Genomic DNA, 17,300 nt, shown 5'->3' on the forward strand with positions numbered 1-17,300 from the left:
TTGTTTGTTGATTTAAGTTGAATTTTTCTGCTGATTATGAATTGCTTTGTGTTTTTTCTCAAAAAATGAAGGATACTGGTTGCAAACAAAGTATTTGTAGAAATGACATACTTAATTCAATGGATCAGATCTACTCTCCCCCATCTTCATCTGGTTTGTTTTTAGCAATGAATAAGTTTATAGTCTATGATTTATTATGTTTCTTTATATTAGTGATCATATCAAATTCGTTTGTTCGTTTCGATCTTGCATGTGGGATAATGTATTTATTACGAGCTTCAAGGTCTTATTATCTAATCTCTCACATATTCTCAACAGATTCACTAAATCATTATGAAAGGGCTTCTTAGACATTGTTTTATTATGATATTTACAGACAAATTTATATTTTCATTGGTATATTTTAAATTGAAATGTTTCTAGATCTTTCAGAGTTCCGATGTCAAAATCTGAATTTTTATATGCCACATTTGCATCTTTACTGCTCTGACATATTTGAATTTTTGCTGCATATGTATTTAAATCTGAAGATTCATACATGGAGAACACGTATTATGGAGTCAGGAATATGACAAATAGTGTCCATAAATAGCCAATGCCGCAGGTTTTTAAAATCCTTTGCATTACAGTAATAAACTTGACCTTAACATGGATTTACAAATTTATTATTTCCATTGTTCTATTTACTTAATTTGTTAATTTTTATTTCAACTTGCAGAACATATTATGTATATTCGGACCATGATTTAATTGTAACGAAGTTAATTTTATAATTGTTTGTCTTAACTTTACATTCCACCACTATTGCTACAATTTGTATTCTTCATCTTTGTTAAGTGATCGACTTACAATATTTGGTGTTTTTGGCAAATAAAAGGAGCTTGCCAATTTCTACTTTATTTGTCGTGTATTTAGCGAAATACTTGCAATAATTTACATTTTGTTCTGTCATATCAATTTTGTATAGCACGGTTTAATAGAGTGTTCTATTTATTTTGTATGTTTATGTTATACTTGGTATTGATTCAATAAAATGAATATTTTCTTATTACGCTAAACCAGACAGGGTTTAGCTTATACATAAAATGCTTAAAGATAATTATAACTTTAACTGTTTTTTGTTCAATTTATTAGCTAAATGTAGAAAACAAATTTCAGGTTTTTATATTCAATAAATTTTAGTTTGATGATATTCTTATATTTTTTGGACAATCTTTTGACTATTTGTTTACTTCTTTTACATGTTGAAGTTTATCATTATTTCAAATGAGATGATATTACTGCTTCAAAAGAATATTATTTTTTATGATCAACACTTATATAATGTGAGGTAACAAATCTTATTGGTGTCATGGTATTTTAATATCCTGAATGTTTAATATATTAATCTCATATATTCAAGACACACGCAACGCGTGTGCCTCGGTGGCTAGTATATAATAGGAGTGGATCCCGAATTAAAAACCACCCCAATAAATAATAAATAAATAATCAAAAGATACAAACCTTTCAGCCCCCAAAGCTCAGGGCCCTAATAATTGTTATATATTTATGACAATTAGAAAAAAAAAATTAACATCCTCAGCCGAAAAACCAACAGAGAAGCATCGAGAAGGCGGGTGGGGCGAGCGGGCGATGCGATCGCGGCGGTGTGTGACGGCGACCAATGGTGCGGCGGCTACGAAGGGTGGTTAATGGGCACGGTGCAGATGACGTGGCAGCCGAACCTTCTCAAGTCTGAAAAGCGCAAGCACGGTGGACCGCCTCTAGGGCTCCGAAATTTGGGCAACAGCTGCTACCTCAACTCCGTTCTCCAGTGTCTCACTTACACACCTCCTCTCGCTAATTTCTGCCTCCGATTCCTCCACTCTTCTATTTGTATGTATTTTCCATTTTTTCACCTCATGTTACCTTATTGTAGGTTTGGCATTTCTCGTGTGTGTATGTTACAATTCATGTTTTACCTTAAGAACTTCACTGTACGTTTAGGAGTCGTACGCTGAGGGATTCGAACTTAAGAGCTCAGTGCATTCTTTTAATGGTCATATGAGCTTTTGATTATGTTATTAAAAGTTAAAACTCACCTCCCCAAGAGAAAAGCAGCGTGGGTATGAAGACTAGAAGTTAACATCTTAATGGTAAATTTTTACTCTTGAGGAAATTGTTCTGTTAGATGAACTAGAAATAGGTTCAAGTACTCACTGTTCTCACTCTGTAGTCTGTACTTTTTTTGATCTAATAGAATTCCAGATTCTTTAGGACTCAATGTGTTTATGAATTTGTTGATTCTGCTGCATTGAATATATTTGAAAGTAAACTGTTTTATTTGTATGCATGCATGTTGCTTATAGAGTTCAAAATTTTTTGTAGGTGATTTGGTGGCAGCAAAAGAGAAAAAGGGTGAGTGTCCCTTCTGCATATTGGAGAAACGAATTACTCGATCTTTGAGTAGTGACGCTGCCTCAGACGCACCATTAAAAATAAATAGCTGTTTGAGGATATATGCTGAGCATTTTCGTCCAGGGAGGCAGGAGGATGCACATGAATTTTTGCGATATGTGATCGACGCATGCCACAACACATGTTTGAGGTTGAAGAAGTTGCAACAGCAACAAAAGACCAGGAATGACGCCAATGGAGTGAATACTGGTGGGGGTGGGGAAACAGTGGTCAAGGAGATATTTGGGGGGGCTTTTCAAAGTCAAGTGAAGTGTTTGTCATGTGGAGCCGAGTCGAATAAGGTTGATGAGATAATGGATTTAAGTCTTGACATTTTGCACAGTGGATCCCTGAAAGACGCCTTGCAGAAATTTTTCCAGCCTGAGATTTTGGATGGAAGTAACAAATACAAGTGTGATATGTTAGTATTTTGAACTCTCTCAATCCTTCTGGCATCCATTAATTCTCTGGTGCTGACTGTTTCTTTCTTGTGCATATGGTTCTTAAAAGAAAGATGCATTAGTAATGGCAGAGACTTGAGGAGAGTCACTTGGCCATCCTCAATTTTCGAGAATTCTTTTTGATGTTGTTGATCCTGTGCGGTAGAAGTGAGAAGTTACGAAAAAAAGTTTCAAAATTTTAAAAATGCATAAATAGTTTATCCTCTTTCAATTGGTCAGTCCACAATTTCTCAAAAGAATTCCTTCTAAACCATTACAACATAGTATTTGGTAAGGAAAAGGCTCGTTCTGATCACACGATTCTTATTAAGGGAGTAAGGGACTTATGATATTATTGATTGAAGAACTTAGTCGTTTTATATTGTATTGGTGGCATGTTTGTTTTTAAGATATAATCTCCACTTATTGTGATATTATTTTTATGACGTCTTGGTTTGAATGTCGTGCTAGTCTTCGGAGAATAGAAACTTAGAATTTTAGTATTTTGTTTACATTCATTTTCATTGTTTTTTTAACACACAAATTTGCATTGCAGCTAGATCGTTCATCATTCTTTTATTTTTCAATTAAAGCTTGGCCATTTAGATGATGTAATAATTTGTGGTTGTAGAATCTGAAAGACTGAAACTCTAAAAGATTCCTCTCCTTGTCAAGATAGTTCAAGTGATACGCTAATCAATGTTCTAGAATGGGTTGGATGAATTGAGTAAGTTTGATAACCCTTGGATTGCAAAGAAGTGTCATACAAACAGCTCGATGAGATGAAAGTAGCATATGTTCTTTCTATTTTATTCATGTTCTATCATAGCTTCTTCAACATCGGCATGTATACTTTTTAAAGAAACATGTTTGTTATCAATTTCTCAAATTCTGAGTTAAAATTTTAATTCATTCAAACATCATTTAATGATAGAATTGCATAATTAAAATTCCAGGTAAAGATTTTTATCCGAATCATTTTCTTGCTGCGCCCTCGGACTTAAATAGCTAATTACGCTTGGATGATGTCGTGTATGTATGCCCTATTAAATATTTACTTCTGTTGAATAATTGGGAATAGTTAATACTTTGTAGTTGCATGGAGTTGGTAACAGCAAGGAAGCAAATGTCAATACTCGAGGCTCCAAATGTCTTTGTTGTCCAATTAAAGGTGTGTTTGTATTTTGAGTGTAGTTTTCGTTGTTTCCATTTTGGCTAAATGTGATTGTGAACTTAGTATATTGTTTTTTTTTTAAATAGAGGTTTGAGGGCATGTATGGTGGGAAGGTTGATAAACCCATTGCATTTGAGGAGATGTTAGTGCTTTCAAGCTACATGTCTAAAGCAAGCCAGGTGTGTTGTGAAAAAATGCTGAAATGATAGTTTTGTTTGCTTTTCTTCTTTGCTTCCCCTCCTTGGCCTAAAAGAGAATGAGACCATCAAACTGATGCTTGCTTTTAAATCTTCTCAGCAGGTCCCATTTCTTCCGTCCTTCTAAATATTGTACTTCCCTTTTAATTAGTGACTTTGCTTGCTGCTTAACAACTCCTCTATTGCATTATTAAATCTCCCGTTCTGTTTGGTTATCTGGGGAATGATTTTTTTTTATTTAGAAAGACTAGTTGGGTATACATTCTATAACGAGCAATGCTATGTGAAATACTAAGTTTTTTTTTTAAATTCACTCAGAAGATAAAACAATTGTTGCAGTCTGCTTTCGTGTCACCATTTAGTTCGAACTATTGAATTCACCCGGAGTCCCAATTTCATGCATAGTTGTAGACATAATTGGTGATGTTCTTAACTAAAATTTTATTCTGAATGGATGGAGTTTTTCTCTTGGGAAATCATTCGATGTATTGTTGAAGCTCTTTTCCTTTGCGTATAATGAACTATTGTTCTACATGGCATTGGAATTTTTCCTTACATTCAAGTTTCTGTGCCGTCTGTAGTTTCTTCTTATGATCAATTTTTATGTTATCCTATGATTTCGTTTTTTGTGTTGAAATATGTTTTGACATCGCAGGATCAACATCCTGAGTATGATCTTTTTGCTACTATTGTACATTCTGGCTGTTCTTCTGATTCTGGGCACTACTATGCATACATCAAGGTCTGATTATAATTTTGAACATTTCTTGACGTTGGTTCTTACTAAGCAGGAATTTTCACGGCTAATGTTAAAGTCTTCTTTTCAGGATGCATTTGGTCACTGGTACTGCTGCAATGATTCATATGTCTCATTGTCAACCCTTCAGGAGGTTTTGTCGGAGAAGGTCTATATCCTTTTCTTCTCTCGTAGGAAACCAAGGCCACGAGCTAAGGTTGGGTTGATTGCCAATGGATTGAGGTCCCATGAGTCAAATGGACATACGGCATCTACATTGAAAAAAACAAATTGTGTACAGAAAACAGTTTTTATGAAACAAACTTCCAACCAACAGGCCAAGACAACTAATTCAACCTATTTTCTTGAGTCGAACGGGAATAAATCATTTTCTGTTCAAAAGATAGGTTGTTCTGAAAAACCAGTTAGCGTGAATGACATTTCAGCCCATCATGATAATAGTACTAATTCCACGAATTCCCTTGAGTCTAGTGGAATTGAAACTGCCACGATCCAAAAACCTGGTGTTGTACAGAGACCAATGAGTGAGAAAGTTTCTCACCATCAGTCCAAGACAAATATTTCAACCACTTCCCTTGGTTTTAATTCAAGTAAGTCATCTGCAATCCAGAAGTCAGGCTTGCTGATGGAACACGGCAATGGGAAGCAGTCTTCTGACCATCATGCTCAGACGAGCAATTCAACCAAATCTAAGTTTGATCAAGGGAATTCTTGTTCACAAAGAAAGCTTAGCATCAATGGGAGTACCAACCGGCTCCTTTCTGCTGGAAATATTAAGATTTCTATTTTTAAGAAAGATTTGAAGGAGGATTCTGGCAATACAGCGGTATCCTTTGTTTCAGTGGGAAAACAGAAAAATGAGTCTGGTTTAAGCAAAAATTCAGAAGGCATTGAAGATACTACGAGTGAAAAATCTTTAAAAATCTGCAATGGAAAGAATGAGCCTGTTGTAGTTGGTCCTTTAGAGGGAGGTTTTTGTGAAAATAATGATATCAATACTCCTATAGCATCGTCAAAAAGAGAAGACCGTCAGGATTTTCAGCGTGGAAGCTTCATGGGCTCCACTAACAAATCAGGCATGAAGAGAAAGATGAAAATCAATCAGCCATGCATTTTGCTTGCCAGCGATGATCAATCTCGTGTAGCAGTGGAAGCATTCAAAGAGCTGTACGTCACTGCTAAATTACAAATTTCCTCTTTTATTTGCTTGTGGTTATTATTATGTCAAATAAGTTCGATTATGCTATTCTTTTGTGATTATTATATTAACTTTAATTTTTCGTTCAACTGTTCTGTATTGTGAAAATCTTGTGTTGTGTATTTTAATCCTTATTTTGTATGTACTCTTAAGTTCTTGAAGTGTGAAAAAGACGTCCTTTGATATCAGCTACAAGGTTCTTAGTTTGTCTCAAGCCTGCTCTTTACTGGTATCTATCCATGTACTGCACTTTATTGCCAGTGTTTTTCAATCCAAGTACCCAACTTTAGTTTATGTTCGTGTATCTGGATCTTAAGATTCACGTCCTTTCAGATTTTTATTGTTGATTTGTGTTTGCTGGGTATCTTTGATTCTTAAGACGATCAGCTCTATAATTGGTTTGTGAAGATTGGTGCTTCGTGTGAGTGATCAGTGTGCTTCACAGGCTAATCCTACTTCTGTTGAGGCTTGTTTGTTATCTTTCTAGATATGAAGCTGAAACATCAAATTAATTTTCTAGATTTACTGCAAAATTGCTTCGTGCACAAATTGAAGTTCAGAACTTTATTTTGGTCACAACATCTTGTAATTTGGATGATTTTGAAGTTTATGTTAATCATTACTTTTTTAGAATGGTTTACAATTTATACTGTGGTTTTTCTCAGGCTCAGGAAAGAAGCTTCATTAATTCTACGATCATGTGGATGGTCTCATGAACTTTATAGTTTCATGCGTGCAAGTAAAAAGTTGTGTCAAGCAGATGGCAATAGCGCGTCGAGTGACTATGATAACAAGTAAGCTTTCTGGTGCTTTCTATGCGAATTAACTAGTTAACATCTTTATCTTTTATGATACTACTCTTCAGTGCGCTGCATTCAAGTTATGAGTGGCTGACACCAATGGAGCTAAACAATTTCGTTATGAGGGGTCTGTGGGTGGGCCAGAGAAGGGGAGGAGTGTGGGAGGGTTGTGTACCTTTTATTTTGGTTGTGAATAGATGGAGGGAAACTTGGGGTTTGTTTGAACGACAAAAATGTGTCCTTCCCTTAAATTTTTTCTGACGAAGATTGAGAAGGGCTTTCTTTTTCTCCTTATGTATTACCTAACAAGCTGGAGGCCTCATGTACCATTTTCTCCAGGGAAGGATTGACTTGTTCCTCCTCTTCCTCCCTCTCGTTGATATTGAAAATTGCGAAAAACTTTAGCGTCCTTACCCGAACCATTATTAAACAGACTAATAAGCATGCAAAATTAAAACTTAATAAAAACAATTAAACAGTGGAAAGCAAATAACTTAATCATCTTACAACCCAAACGAAAACAGAACAATAACAACGGTATTAAACATTAATACAACCATATAAAAAATATAATAATGCACGAGAATACGATAAACCAAATAAAACCTCAACTGGATCACCACCGAAAACCCAACTGCTCTAACCACTGTCCTGGCTGTCCGAACCGTCCAACCTAAGACTTGTTCCGTGGAATGGGGTGCCCAAGATGAAAACAAGGACGTGAGCGACAATCGCCCAATACGAGAATGTACGAGTATACAAACTGATATGATGCATACGAAATACAATATGGTCGGATATCAAGGATAAGTCAAGAATCTCATGCTCAGTCTAGAGACGCTTGAGTGTGTAGTCTCTGATCTGCCCTAGGCATGTTTTGGCTCCCACACTCATCATCAAGATGTGGACCTACAATGTCAAGGTCATCAGAGCCCGCGGGTTTCGTCGAACACTGTAGCTCTCGATGCCCCACCGTCCAAAATACAGAGTACAGCTGAGCGGCCCGACAAACGAGGTATATCTCAAAAGATATCAGGCCCAACATGATATGTCATGCATAATATGCCAAAGCAGTAAAACATGTATAATGTAACAAGTAAAATATGCAGCATATAAGTGTGTACTACGCTTGGATATTTCAGTTAGTACATCATGTACCTCACTAAAACAATCTGACAAAAAGCTCTGTACCTGGGCAATACTAACATAATGAAATCACTATCAAACCAGATCTTGAATTACCATACATGCTCCAAAGTTCTTTCTAACGATCCTTAAATCACTATTTAAGGCTTTAGGATTATACCTGCGTCCGTCGTCAGCCCGCTAATGATGTCTCGATCCCAGTTCACCTACCCCTCCTCGAGTCGACACTGGCTCCGAAGTTCCCCGACACCAAAGTGCCCAAGAAGTTTGCTAGAAAACCTAAGGTATATGGCTAGAACTCTATCTGAAGGAAGCGGTGTAGGAAGCAAAAGAAATCAGCTTCCATTTATAGGCTGCATCCGGACTAGTTCAGAAAATCCGAATCAATCTTATCTGTCACGTGTCAGAATCTCATTTGTCTAGTTGGATTTCTCGGGATAATGTAATCCGAAGTAGATTAGATTGTAATTTTATATTCTGTGGATTCCAACGAGTTGATCCCGAATTATCAATTCCTTAATTATACTTAATCAACAACCCTTTAATCATCTCTTAATTAGTAATTTATTCAAAATAAAGATTTGAGTCATTACAAAAACAGATCTTAGGAGAAAAGGTTTATTTTTCTTCTACTTTAATGAAATCAAAGAGCACAATTTGAAAGAAACTTAGGTAAGTAAAATAGGACACGTACTAAAAGTCTAAATACTATGTAATCAAAATGTAGGTTTCCGTATTGGAAAATGGAAAACTGACCAAATGCTAATTGCTAAAATCAGGAATTTGAAATGAGCATTTGATTTGAGTTTCCAACTCTGCCTCTCAAGTAAAATCATAGAATATTTCTTCTTAAAATTAAAAATATCCTGCTATTTCATAACAAACGAATAAAAGTCACTCTGGTAGTCGAGTCTTAACTTTGAAATGCTAAAAGTCACATCATACGATGGAGGCCTTCGTTTCATAACAAATGAATGAGGACAATAATGTGTGGAGTGGGGACTATACACTTGGGTTTTGATAGGATTAATGTCTAACTGCGTGCTCCTAAATCCCTATGACTGGTTAACACTTTTTATAAGGCCTAAGATACAATCATGCGGCCATGTCACACAGCACACATTATGAGTGACACTGCCTTTCTGGAGAACATCAAAATGGTCTCCATAAATGATGAGGCCAGGAATGATCTCAGCTCCAGGAAATGACAACCCTCATATGTTGGGGTGAACTATCTAGGTCAAATCAACTTCCAGTTTTGGGGGAGTAAAACAAAATAAGTGGTGATTAACAGGTTATTATTATTGATGAATCCAGTTCCTGAGTCCAAATATATGAAAATTAGTTCTCTTTGGAAGTCTTTCTCTAATAAATATAGAGGATTCTCTCTAGTTAAGAATCAAGATGAGCTTTCAAGTTGAATGAATGGCAATGAAGAATTAAAATCACACATTCTCTGATATTGATGGCATATTGACCAATGTTTAGAACTTTTCATGTTTCTCTAGTCTTTCGTGTGTTGTAATATATCCTTTCGCGAGCACCACTGCATAGTTGTTCAAAGTGAGCACCTGGCTGCTCCTAGGTGTAGGGCTCAGCTTGGTGCCTCCACCCAGCCCTTGCAGTCGCACCTTTTGCAAGGACACAAGTTACGCCTTTGCACGCCTGAGAAAACTAAGGTCTAACTGCATTTTTTTGACAAAACACAGTGGGCGGCACTATGGCAATTACATTAACCAAATGCTCACTGATTTTCTGTATTCACGCAGCCCATTTTTTGTTTCCATCATCTTTTGCTTCAATTACTTTTTTGCAGGCGGAAATTTTTTTTTTTTAAAAAAATAAAAAAATTTCCTTTTACTTCTACTGTTTGCATGTATTGGTGTAAACGAATCAAATCAAGTTGACATGGAAAAAAATTATCCGAGCTAGAAAAATGAATAATGGCTTAAGCTCGATTCGAAACTCGAAAATTTTAATAATTTTGGCTCGAATTTGGTTCGAAATATTCGAATATATTCGCAAACTATTTGAAAATAAAGGTTCGAATTATATTTATTTAATATATGATTATATTAATTAATTATTAAAGCTCAAGAGCAGCCGTGAATTATCGAACAAAAATAATTTGGGCTTGAGTTCAGCTTGGAAAAAAGTTCAAACTTATTCGAGTTTGACCCGAATTTGATGATTTTAAATATTAATAAAATATTTATAGAGTCGACTTGAGAAGCTCGCGAGTTGGCTCGGTTTATTTACAATCCTAGCTTCGGGGACTATTTTTTTGAATGAAAATGAAAATATTATTAAACCATATCAGGAGAAATTACAACAGAAATTAAGTGGGAGAAGAGATAACCCATCCCACACGACCAGTCCCAAAAACAAACCCTGAGCAAGAGCATGGGCAGCGTGATTTGCGATTGGTTCGCATTAAAACAAAAGTACATAATCCTTTGTAAGGATTTACACTCATATGTAACTAGACCTAGGCTAGAGAAATCTGGCTCTGTATTTTCCAATGCTTCAATGACCAGGAGTGCATCAGATTCGACTAATGCATGCGAGATATTCAGATTCTTTAACCAACTGAATGCTTCCCTTATTCCCAAAGGTGCAGCTAAAGTCGGACTATAACTTCCATGCAGTTTAACATGCATCTCAGCAATCACAATTCCATGAGAGTTCCTAATATACAGCCATAACCCATATGAGGTAAGCCTTCGATGACAGCCACATCAGCATTACACTTCAACCAATTTTCTCGTGGCTTTATCCAAGTCTCCTCCCCAATCTGCCTTGGTATTGGTTGTGACTTGTGAGTGAGCAGGTAGATATTTTGCCATTTGCCATTGAGAACGAAGATCCAAAGCTGATCTAAAAATCACGGTTCCTTGATTACATTTGCCATTCCACAAATCATTGTTCCGATTCTGACGAATACACCACGTAGTCGCTGCTGCTAAACTTCTTTACGATCTCTGGATTGGACTACATGATTCCACCACTCCTCATAGATGAAGGTTACTACCAATAGATGTGAGACACCAATCATTTCTGGCCAAAGGACAGGAGACCAGCACATGGAAATCATCTTCGGGCTCGTTGTGACAGAGTGGACAACGTTCATGTACATCCACGTGACGAAGCCAGAAAGATCTCATAGTAGGTAAAGAGGAGGAAAATGTCCTTGTCATGAGCCACGAAGAAGAAGTAGGTCGAGAAGAGGTTGTGGGCAGCAATGTAGACAACGAAATATACAAACCCAAAGTTTATCAATGTTTCACTCATGGTAAATTTAGGGCTAAAGATTGAGGAGCAAGAAGATTTTTTCCTTAGTTAATAGGAATAATTATTTTCTTGTTTTAACTATTTTTTTGTCTTTTGGATTTTACTGTATCTTTTAAAATTGGTAGGATTTTCTTTCAGTTTATTTTGGATCGCGTCATCAGTATATGTATGAACTTGGTGGGAAGAATTAAGGCTTGAGAAAAATATCAATAAAAAGTTAATTTCACAAAATATGGCGGTTCTCTTCTTTTCACGAGCCTCAATTCTTCAGCTAATCATAGGTCGTCGTGGTCGTAAATCAAACGGCAGGAATCCAATTCTGAACTTGGAGATTTCACTGTGCAACGACCCATAACATGATACAAAATCTAGGCATGTAACATATTGGTATCAGAGCCACCTGTTATGGGAGACATTTGCAAGCTGGAACAACAATTTGAGGCATTCATGAACATGTACCATGCGGATGAATGTGCAACCGAACAAAGGTAGCGGGAGATGGCTACACAATTGCAGGAACTTTCACCGAGTATGACAAACATACGTTCTGAAAATACGATTGGGCACAACGGGGGAAGTAGTGACAAGGACTCGCGCATTCCACGACGCGAGGACTCGAAGCGCATCGATGAGGGAGAAGGCCGTAGGTATATTCCAAAATACTCTAAACTAGAATTTCCTAATTACAACGGCCATGGAGACCCGCTGGGATGGATTCATAGGTGCTAACATTTTTTTCGACATCAACATACACCGGAAGAAGAAAAGGTGGAGTTAACATCATTCCACCTAGAAGAAGAAGTGCAATTGTGGTTCCTAACAACAAACTGATGTGGCCCAGTTGCACTCTGAACTGATAGCTGATTTGCAAGTGCCAATTGATGTGCCATCTAGCTCAACTGCTTCTCAGCCTAGTACTTCAATTCCAGACACTCAGCAGGAAGCTGTTGAAGAAGTTATTACAGAATTAGAACAAACTGAGACTGATTAACAAAATTTAGCCATGGTGATTTTCAGTGGAAAAAACAAGGGCAAAGCACCCTGCTACATATGAAATCTTGTCTCCTGAAATACTTATAGCTACTGATATCATGATTGAAGAAATTCAGTATAGTTTGCACAATCTCATTTCAACTGTCTCCGATATGAAATCAACTCAGCTGATGCAGACACTTAAAATTGATTCTATGAAGGAGAATACCATGAAGAATCTCAAGCAGGTTACCAAAGATATTACCTCATTATTTCTCCTTGTAGATCAGCTGAAGAAGGACCGAGTGACAGTTCCAGCTCTCTTCCAGACTCAAGACATACTTATCAACGGAGTTGACTTTGTGCACACAAGTATGTCAAAGTCTCAAAGATGATAGATTTGATGCAAAAACAGATGTTGAATGCTATATGTCAAGCCAGCTCGGAAGTTCGCCTTCTCTCCGCTCTTGCTGGTGTTGACAAAAAAAGGGAAGAAGAAGAGCATCAGCAACAATCAAAGAAAAGATCAAGTCAACCAAATGATTAGGGACCTGCTGACAAAAGAGCAAATAAGTGAACAACAACAAGATCAGTTAGAAGACAATCTTTCATCTTGAATTCTTTGATTTGTACGAATCTGTACAGAGAAAGATTATTTTAGCAAAGATAAGTTATATGCCAGTTTACAGAAGATTATGTTATCGACAATAATTCAGATAATTTTATCTACGATGGAGTTTTTCAGTTCCTAAATTCTATGTTTTGTTAAACACCAAAAATGGAGAAATTGTTGGAATTAGAATTTCGGAGTTTGACAAATAAAGTTTTTGAAGATTGCATAACTGACCGACTCAACTGAATTAATTCGATCTTAAACTGAAGTTGGCCGAACTGATAATTAATGCGCTAAATAATCGAAGGCGATCGAACTGATCGGAGCTAACTGAATCTGTATAGATAACTGAACTATCAGTTAAGACTGATTAGTTATACAGCCAGCTCAACTGATCGGCTATATAGTCAACTGATAACTTGTTTAACACGACATCAGTTAAGCGCGTAGCCAACAACCGACAAATTGTACAAAAGCAGACTGTAACTCGTAGTGGGAGCGCCGCATATCAAAATGCCACATTGACCTATTGTCAGAAGAATGTTGACACGTACAGAAAGGACAAATCAACGGATATAAGTCATTTAAACGCATTCAATGTTACCGTTGGAAGCAAAGCCAATAACTAGCCGTGGAGTTCAGCTGAGACAAGGACTTTGCACAATTATTCTGAGTGAATTTTGAATTCAAGCTTACAAGTTCAGTTACGATATTCATACAGAAAAGCTCATACTTAACAGAAGTATTCATATCTTTCAGGCTATCATTTGAGCAAAAGCACTAGCACATTACATTGTTGTATTCGATCTCTTAAGATTAGTTGTGCTAAGATAAGAAAATCAGTTGTATACTGATAAATTGTAAAGATACTAAGAGTTTCAGTTTGGAATAATTTAAGACCAAACTGAAGTGGATTATTACGATTTCTATAATCAATCAAAGTCTTTTAGTGAAAATCCTATCCTTGTGATAGAAGGGGTGACGTAGGAGCATTTAAAGTCTCCGAACATCCGTAAAATTTTTTGTGTTCTTTATTTCAGTTATTCCTTAAGTATTCAATCTGTCAGTCAGTTTATTTCCGCACTAATACTAGTTAACTGATTGACATCGACATCAAGATTCTTGAATTCAGTTTATCACTAAATGATTCACCTTTATCGAAAAAGAGTCAAATATCTTTAAGTGTTTATTCAACCCTCTTTTAAACACTTCGACCCATATAACCGATCCTAACAGGAACCGCACCAATTCGAACAATTGGCTGCTCATGCATGTGCTCTCACCAGCGAACAAGAAGTGAATATTTATCAGTGGGTTAAGGGAGCTGATTGCAATTGAGGTGGTAATCCAGCAGCCAAAGGATTTAGCAAGTGGGATGAGTCTTGCTCGATTATTTGAGCGAAAAGAAAGAACCCAAGCACCGCGCAAACGCCATAGTTTGTTAAAAAATTAAATCGAGCGGAGATGGAAGAGCGTCAATCACGTGGGCTCTTTTTTAATTGTAATGAGATGTATGTTCCCGGTCATCGATGCAAAAAATTATTTTGATTGGAGTAACTGATGAAGAACAAGGTGAATTAGAGGAATTGCAAGATTTGCGGACAAACTTGCATCTCAAGGGGATGGCACTGTCATGAGCCGCGAAGAGGTTCTGGGCAGCAATGTAGAGAACGAAACGAACGAGCCCAAAGTTTATCAATGTTTCACTCATGGAAAATTTAGGGCTAAAGATATAGGAGCAAAAAGATTTTTCTTTAGTTAATAAGAATAATTATTTCTTTGTTTTAACTATTTCCTTGTCTTTTGGATTTTAACGTAGCTTTTAAAATTGGTAGGATTTTCTTTCAGTTTATTTTGGATTGCGTCGTAGGAACTTGGTGGGAAGAATTAGGGATTGAGAAAAATATCAATAAAAAGTTTATTTTTCAAGATCTGGTGGATTTCTTGTTTTCACGAGCCCCAGTTCTTCAACTAATCATAGGTTGTCAAGGTCGTATCAAAATGGTAGGAATCCTATTCCGAACTAGGAGATTTAACTGTCTAACGACCCATAACATGATCCCAAACCTAGGCATGTAACAGTCCTCCAAAGGAAATTACGAACTTTAGCTGGCACACACAATATACACACAAATTTCTAGTTTATATTCAACGAATTAAGAGCCAATACAACACCATTCATTATTGCTCCATATCTGATTTTGACTGTGTAAACTCGCTTCTTCTCATTCGCCCGCATCCAGTTATCATCACACTCATGCCGGCTTGATGGTATAGACATAATTGATCGTTGATCCCTCTCAGAAAATAAAACTGTTATATTATCCATATCCCAGTTATTTGTTTCTTTTTTCTCCTAATTCTATTAAACCGCTGTCTGTCTTCTTTCCCTATTTGTTTTTATTCAGCAATTCTATAGCCATCCTCTATACTTTCTGCTATGCACTGCTGCCTAAAAGAAGTCCAATTTCAGCCTTTCTTTTATTTCGTTTCAGCAATTCAATAGCCATCTTTTTTAAATGAATATTTTGTAATGCGATAGTTTAGTAAAATTCACTTTATATGTGTGAATTTAAAATTTAGTCCTAGTGTGCCTACAAGGCACACACCTCAACATGCGCCTCAGGCTCTACGAGAGCTTGTGCACCTTACTGCGCTTTGCGCCTTAAATATCTGTCAATTTCATCTCTCAGTTTTGCCTTTTCTTAGTAGGATGGTCTGAAAACATAGATGCTGTTGCATTTTTCTGAATTTTGACCCTAGGCCCACTACAAAAGTTTCTTCTAAAACAATAGATGTGATCATTCCATTTCTTCGTGAGACGAGCTGTGGCATGTCCTTTTCATGGTGGACTCGTCTTCATGTGCTTTTCTTTTATTTTAACTATTTCTTTCACCGGTGGAGAATGTTGGTCAACAATTTTAGTATCACGCTGTTTGCTTGATTAGTGACTGGATTGCATCGGTGATTCTGACATACAGTGAACTGCAAACCATATTAGATTGTTTCGTTGGACATTAATTCAGGATACATAGAAAACGGGATCTATTTCTACTTATACCTGTTTCTTGGATTTACTTTGGAACATCAAATCTAAACATTATACTTGATGGTTGTGCAGGAGATTATTGATTTCACATGCGAAGCGAAATTTCATTTCTAAAGTTCCCGAGTCACTCAAGGAGACACTGATCGAACGTCTCAGATTGATTAGCCAAGAAAAGCAATCATCCGGAATTTAAGCTCCGTCCATTAGGTATCTCTCTTTAAACAACAAATGAGGCATACAAGTGCTTTAGATTTTTTCCGTACAAACAAATATACATAAGGTGTTTTCAGTTTCTGAATTTGCTCGCAGGATTGGTGCAAATACGCTCTCTGATGGCGTAATTTTCTGAGTAAAATATAATTCCCATGTGAATCTAGCGCAAATTATCACTGTGCTTGTAAAGAGTAGGAAAATGAATTTTGAAATCTCGACACAAATTTTCTCCTTCAGTTACATCACAGTTTTCTAGAGAGCGTTAACTGAACTATGTTCATTTTGTACAATATTCTTTTTTGCCTTAAAAATCGATCCTCACTTAATGGATGCATTTCAGTTTTCCAGTTGATATGTGATCTACAGAGGGATTGTCTTATTCAATATATTTATATTATGTTTATTTGTTTAAATTTAACACAGAATGTTAACACTGAAAGTTTGTTTGTTTAATATAAAAGTACATAAATAAGATTTCAAGTATTGTGTGCAGATTTTAACACATATCCACAATCGCGGAATATATTAATTAAACACACAAATAAACTTTAATGACTAAATTTAAACAAAATAAATTATGTATAAGTATATAAACTTGAGGGGTGTCTCAAGACAAAGTATTCGATATAAAATTGTAAATAGTTTACAAAATCAATATTAGTGAAATTATAAAAAACGATTTTCTTTTAACATGTCAAGAAAGTAAATTATAATTTAAATAATTAAAACAAAACCATGAATGCAAAAACTGATCGTTGAAATCCGGAGATATAAATAACTCTTCAGCCAATTTTTTATATAAGTGTTGCGTTGTCATGACACAACGAACAACGTGAGTTGATTATTCACCGATATAATTTTTTGCTCTTTTTTCGACTCTCAAAACCACCGTCTCAACCACTTCCCATACGCACAAAATAGTATAACATATATAGATCTTATCATATGTATCAATAATATCACAATATTATTGAACAAAGAAAATATCAATATTATAGAAAATCTTATTAG

General features: G+C 36.1%; 1 protein-coding gene across 2 annotated transcripts; it reads left to right on the forward strand.

Annotated features, from left to right (window-relative positions):
* The first annotated feature begins 1,557 nt into the window (after positions 1–1,557).
* LOC140980572 (uncharacterized) lies at positions 1,558–16,641 on the forward strand. 2 transcript variants are annotated; one of them, XM_073446475.1, is made up of 9 exons: positions 1,558–1,878; positions 2,371–2,860; positions 3,975–4,050; positions 4,140–4,232; positions 4,906–4,992; positions 5,078–6,174; positions 6,871–6,999; positions 16,149–16,283; positions 16,367–16,641. In XM_073446475.1, exons 1-8 carry the CDS (start codon positions 1,695–1,697, stop codon positions 16,267–16,269), a joined length of 2,277 nt encoding a protein of 758 aa, XP_073302576.1. In that variant the 5' UTR covers positions 1,558–1,694; the 3' UTR covers positions 16,270–16,283; positions 16,367–16,641. The 2 variants fall into 2 exon arrangements, with proteins under 2 accessions (XP_073302576.1, XP_073302575.1); XM_073446474.1 differs by having other exon boundaries at positions 1,559–1,878; positions 16,386–16,641.
* Positions 16,642–17,300: the final 659 nt, after the last annotated feature.

The sequence above is a fragment of the Primulina huaijiensis genome, chromosome 7 (assembly GCF_012295235.1).
Source record: "Primulina huaijiensis isolate GDHJ02 chromosome 7, ASM1229523v2, whole genome shotgun sequence".
NCBI lineage: Eukaryota > Viridiplantae > Streptophyta > Magnoliopsida > Lamiales > Gesneriaceae > Primulina > Primulina huaijiensis.

What these genes read in the sequence shown, in the direction of transcription:
- LOC140980572 (XM_073446475.1), top strand. Translation starts at nt 1,695, where the DNA reads ATGGGCACGGTGCAGATGACGTGGCAGCCGAACCTTCTCAAGTCTGAA. An exon ending in ACTACTATGCATACATCAAG is followed by an intron (nt 4,993 to 5,077) that starts GTCTGATTATAA and finishes TCTTCTTTTCAG; the next exon opens with GATGCATTTGGTCACTGGTA. An exon ending in TCGAGTGACTATGATAACAA is followed by an intron (nt 7,000 to 16,148) that starts GTAAGCTTTCTG and finishes ATGGTTGTGCAG; the next exon opens with GAGATTATTGATTTCACATG.